At 44.6% G+C, this 6,000-nt stretch overlaps 1 protein-coding gene across 1 annotated transcript in view; it reads right to left on the reverse strand.

The window, feature by feature from the left end:
• FBXO21 (F-box protein 21) overlaps positions 1 to 5,604 on the reverse strand; it is a 41,395-nt gene extending 35,791 nt beyond the window's left edge. The window contains 2 exon segments of the mRNA XM_038373495.2: positions 868 to 1,003; positions 5,387 to 5,604. Coding sequence (XP_038229423.1) covers positions 868 to 1,003; positions 5,387 to 5,568 — 318 coding nt within the window. The 5' untranslated portion in view covers positions 5,569 to 5,604.
• Positions 5,605 to 6,000: the final 396 nt, after the last annotated feature.

Genomic DNA, 6,000 nt, shown 5'->3' on the forward strand with positions numbered 1-6,000 from the left:
TGACACGGTGGTCCTGTTAGTTTTACACTGAATGTAAAGTTTATAAATGCTACAGAAATGGACATGGAAAATACTTAAGTTACTTCTACTTAACTGTAAAACATAGTGCTTTGTGTGTCTATTGATTATATCCATATTATTTCTTAAAAAATGCCTGTCTAGCCCCAGTACCGTCCATTCATGAGAACACATTGTTACACAATCTATAAAAATGGCAGAGCCAACTAATCTGAAAAGAATGAGAGAGACAGCTGCTTCTGAAGGATCAGTAGGTTTCCAGCTTCTGTCTTTCTCTACCCTGTGCTGATTGGCTATTTGTTCCTATCCTCACCCCCCACAAAGACCCTTGACATCAGCTTCAGTCCATACCTGCCCCTCCTCCCTTGCCTTATTCTCTTCCTTTCCCTTTGGCTGTTCCCCTCCTAAGTAAACCCACCCAAGCGGGAAAAAAATCATGGAACATGGTATCTACCACCATCACATTCTTCACTCTGCTTGTGTGTTACACTCCTTCCCCCACCCTACATCCATCTTGTCTATTTGGTCAATAGGGTCTCATTGTTTCCTCATACTTCCCCATGTATCCATCTGTTCTCTCTTCTCTTACACTTAGGTTGGAAGCTTTATTGGACAGGGACAGCTTTCTTGTTCTATGTTTGTGCAGCACTTAGCACATGAGGTCCTGGTCCATGACTGAGGCTCCTAGATACTACTGCAATATAAGTAAATACTAAAAACAATGGCTAGTAGAAGGAAATGTAAAGATTCAGCCTCTGAGTGAGAAGATGACAAGAAATATGAGGTCAGAAATACTAGTGCACAAACGGCTAGATTATTTTCAAGTGTATAGTAAATTAGAAACCTTACATGTTCTGAGAAGAATCTTTTGGAGAATGATGCTACAATTCGTTGAGTTTCTAAGCCAGCATTGTGCCGTGCTTTATATTCCTTTAGCCAATTAACGTTGTCTGTCTGGCTATAGTATTTCAGAAGTGATGGCCACCTATGTAACACACACAGGAACAGGTTCAGTGGTTAATACTGCAGCCTCCACAAGACAGTTTACTATTGTAAAATATGTTACTTATTGCTAGGCAGTTAACCATCTGTGACTTGGGTACCTGAGACAAGTCAAGATATGTTATATTTTAAAAATTCATCCACATCCTGAAGTAAAAGCAGCAGAGTATAATTCCTATTCCCCTCCAGTCTGATTATTTCTGGTTAGATCATAAGAAACTACAGTAAACACAAAGTAAGCATTGTGGGGAAAAGTGCTGAAGAGGTACAGATATCAGAGACTTGAATGGAACTTATGTTCCTAAATACCTTAGGCACTTCTGAGAATCTCCCCCTGAAGCTTTACAGAATAATGTTAAGTCCTTAGATCAATAAGAGAATAAGCCCATAGTTTAAACTACATATATTTAAAGGTGACATTGTTCTCACCTAACAGGACTTGAATTCATTGCCCTATGTTTCTCCTGCTATATTTCTCCTGCTACAGCTGAAATCTCTAACTAAAAGGGTATGCAAAATGTAGCTCTGGACACTGAGCGAGGTGTAAACAAGGACATCAATTCTTGCCGGAAAATCACAGAATTATGAAATCAGATCTTACTAACGGCTTCTGCAAGTACTTTTAAAGTACACAAACACACACACAAACTTAAAGATGCACCTGTTTTGATCAGCCCTTCAGTTTGAAAGCTAACAAAGTACAAAGCCCTTCTCACTATCTAAGCCACAAAATGTATTTGAAATGAAAACTCAATTGCAATTGCTATTTCTAAGGCTAATATTGACAAAAGTACTTTCCCCAATAAACTGGCATCATTTGAGACACCTGCTGAGTGGCAGCCCCAGTGTAAGAGAATAGGAACCAGCACAATGACAACTCAAAAGACACAGAAAAATCAGCTGCTTAATGAAGGTGTTTAAAAGATGAAGCAGAACTGCACTAAGTACAGCTGAAATATTGTGTGCAGTTTTTTAAGATAAGAGGTCACTTGTAACTTACAATTTTTAAAATAAATATTAAAAATTACATCAGAATGTTACAAGTTTTCATGCACCCTTGTTTCCCATCACAAATCTGAAAAGTAAAAATCTAGGTTTTCTTCAAGCAATGACATGACTTGCCTTAAATAAAATGTGTTCAGATTCTTAAAATAAAGTAAAGTAATGAATGACATGTTTTATTTCTATTTAATAGATATTAACCAAGTCAATGTGTAACTATACTATTTGAACTAAAACATATGGAGAATATTTTAGTATTAGTTAAAAATAAGGCTACCCTGAATTTGCTGGAACACAAATTTAGAGGCTAGCCAAATGCATTTGCATTTCTACAGTACCTTTCATTCTAATGGATCCCCAATTACTCACCCATGACTAAAATGCAGCCACATTGCAACAATACTAACAACTGTTTATTTTAAGGTGGTAAGTAAAGAATAATTTGCCCAACTAAAATTACAGTGAGAATTTGAGAGAGAGAAAATGTAATTACTCAAAATGGAATCTGGCCAGGATTACAAGGTCAATATCTAAACTCTCGCCAAAAGTTCTATTATCAAATAAATGGATGCTACTACAACATGAGCATCTAACTAAACACTCACCATAATCAATTTCAAGAATGGCTCTGAACCATTCTAAACGTTCAGGCTTGCTCCTGAAATTATAATTACTGAGTTGATGAACATATCTGGATACCTACCCAAAGTCATAGCTTGCTGAATTGATGAACTAGCTATTGTTCAGTAGCCTCTTTCACAGGTGGAGAAAGAACAGTTTCATTTACTAACCTAAATTTTAGAAGCCAACTGGCAGTTAGAGAAAGCAACACTACAAGAAGGATGTGGAAAAATTGGAAAGAGTCCAGCGGAGGGCAACAAAAATGATTAGGGGACTGGAACACAAGACTTATGAGGAGAGGCTGAGGGAACTGGGATTGTTTAGTCTGCAGAAGAGAAGAATGAGGGGGGATTTGATAGCTGCTTTCAACTATCTGAAAGGGGGTTCCAAAGAGGATGGATCTAGACTATTCTCAGTGGTAGCAGATGACAGAACAAGGAGTAATGGTCTCAAGTTGCAGTGGGGGAGGTTCAGGTTGGATATTAGGAAAAACTTTTTCACTAGGAGGGTGGTGAAGCACTGGAATGTGTTACCTAGGGAGGTGGTGGAATCTCCTTCCTTTGAGGTTTTTAAGGTCCGGCTTGACAAAATTCTGGCTGGGATGATTTAGTTGGGGATTAGTCCTGCTTTGAGCAGGAGGTTGGACTAAACGACCTCCTGAGGTCCCTTCCAACCCTGATATTCTATGAACACAACTGTTTTTTTTTTTGTGCCAAGACATGAACAAAACCAAGTAGCAGATTCATTTACTCTAATCTAGAAAGCCCAGTAGCTTTAGTGAATTACAGAGATTCATCACAGATTATATAGAGATTATAGCCCTTGGAACAGTACATTGTATATTCAAACTGAAATTTTATATGTTAAAAATTAATTTGAGAACATTTATCATCTATTGAGTTTATGATTTCTGAGAAAGTGAAACGAGCAGATGTAATCTCTTGCACTACCCAATTTGGCAGCCCTCAAAACCAATTTTGTTGACAATAGCTTATATTGAAAGACTTCTGAACTACACACATACTTATTTCAGAGTAGCAGCCGTGTTAGTCTGTATTCCTTTTCTTTTTACACATACTTATCTATTTCAACCAATGCTTGTGATTGATAACGTTATTTTCCTTGTTTCACCAAGCTAGAATCTCAATGGGGCAGGGCAGAACAGTTCCCTAATTTGCCCTTTCCATCAAAGGTCAGCAAAAGATATTTTATTAGCTTTGGTTGTCGTTTTGAGCTACAGTTGAGATGCAATACACATTATGGACTCCCCATTACAAAAACAAATGTAACATTTCTTATGTTACTAAAAGGGCATTAGTCTACGCGTACGCTTCTTCACATGAAATCACGTTGAGTCTGATGCTTTTGACTCAGAGAAAATAGGGTCACCTAAGAATAACATGTCCTGTTTATTGGATTTTACCACCAAAATTTCTGGAGTGAGTAGCACAGAGTCACATGCATCTGACAGGTGCATCATTGCCCTCTAATCTCTCTCTCTCTCCAAACTAGAGCTGGGCAAAAAAATCTCCAGCAAACAGTGAACTTGCCAAAAATGCACTTTTAAGAATTCAGGTCAAATTTGGTCAATAGCTTTGGCAAAACAAAATGAAACAATATTGAAAAAGAATTTCATTTAGAAATTTAACTATTTTTTTTAACAAACAGCAGCAAAACAGGGTGAAATCTAAAAATGACCCAAAAAGGAAATTAAAAAAAAAACAAACAAACAAACAAACAAAAAGCCACCACTACATTTTGGGTCCATCAAAACTTTTTGTTGAGCCTGAAACAAAAAAATTATGGGGGTGGAGACGGACATGAAAAAATTGAACTAGTGAATATTTTTAAATATTTTTTCCCAGATTTTTTTTTGGTTCAGCCCCAGAATCAGAAAATCAATTATTCAATCAACTCATTTTATTCCACGTTTCAGCACCCTCGAAGTACATCTACGCTCCAATTAAAAACGCACGTGGTTGGCCGGTGTCAGCTAACTTGGGCTCGCAAGGCGAAAGCTACGGGGCTGTAAAGCTGCAGCGAAGATGTTCGGAGGAGGGAGCATCTACACTCCGGTTTTACGGCCGTGCAGTCCCAGTGCCAGTCAGCGAACGCAGGCCAGCAGCAGATGTTTAATTGCAGTGTAGACGTATCCAGGACACTGTACACGGGGTGTTCTCCCAGGGAAGCCTTGATTGGGTGTCTACGCAGCCTCCCAAACCCAGGCTCAGACTCAGGTTTGAGCCCAAGCCCCCCATCCGTCCACACACAAATGAGTCTGACTTGAGTCGGCAAACACCCAGGGCCTAGGACCCGACTGGAGGATAGGTCAGAGCCTGAAACTCCGCCCCCGCGGCTGGGTCGGAACCGGCGCCCCCAACCCCCGGCTCGGCCCCCGCGGCTGGGTCGGAACCGGCGCCCCCAACCCCCGGCTCGGCCCCCGCGGCTGGGTCGGAACCGGCGCCCCCAACCCCCGGCTCGGCCCCCGCGGCTGGGTCGGAACCGGCGCCCCCAACCCCCGGCTCGGCCCCCGCGGCTGGGTCGGAACCGGCGCCCCCAACCCCCGGCTCGGCCCCCGCGGCTGGGTCGGAACCGGCGCCCCCAACCCCCGGCTCGGCCCCCGCGGCTGGGTCGGAACCGGCGCCCCCAACCCCCGGCTCGGCCCCCGCGGCTGGGTCGGAACCGGCGCCCCCAACCCCCGGCTCGGCCCCCGCGGCTGGGTCGGAACCGGCTCGGCGCTCACCGGAGGCGGAAGCGCTCCCGCCAGACCTTGCCGCGGGCCTGGCACGCCTCCCGCAGCCGGCGGCAGGTGCAGGAGACGCGGCCGATGTCGGTGGCGCTCAGGGCCCCACAGCACAGGATCAGCTCCAGCAGCTCCCCGGGCAGGTCGGTGAGGCCCGTCCCGCCGGCCTCCGCCGCCGCCATCTTGGCTGTTTACCTGAGCGAGTGACCCGCGCGCCGCCCCGCCCCGCCCCTTGGCCTCGCGGCCGGGACCCGCAGGGGTAGGGAGCGTCTGCAAAGTCCGATTCCAGAAGAGGCGCAGAGCAAAGCGTGCCCAGCCGCGCCTCAGGGGCCGGAGAGTTAGGGAGCATCTGCAAAGTTCATGCTCCCCGAGAGGCGCAAAGCAGGGCGCAGGGCCCACCCACAGCAGGCACAAGAGCTGCTCAGGCTGAGGACGGCAGGAGGAGTTCGCGTTGCCCATCGCGTCAGCGCCTAGGTTCTGGAGCTGAACGCAAGTTTTTTATCTGAGTCCAGGGTTCTGGATCTGACTTTGAGTTCCTGATGTGAACCCGGGTTCTGGATCTGAATTCGAGTCCCCGACGTGAGCCCCGGTTCTCGATCTGACTTCGAGTTCCC

Source organism: Dermochelys coriacea, chromosome 15 (assembly GCF_009764565.3).
Source record: "Dermochelys coriacea isolate rDerCor1 chromosome 15, rDerCor1.pri.v4, whole genome shotgun sequence".
Classification (NCBI taxonomy): domain Eukaryota; kingdom Metazoa; phylum Chordata; order Testudines; family Dermochelyidae; genus Dermochelys; species Dermochelys coriacea.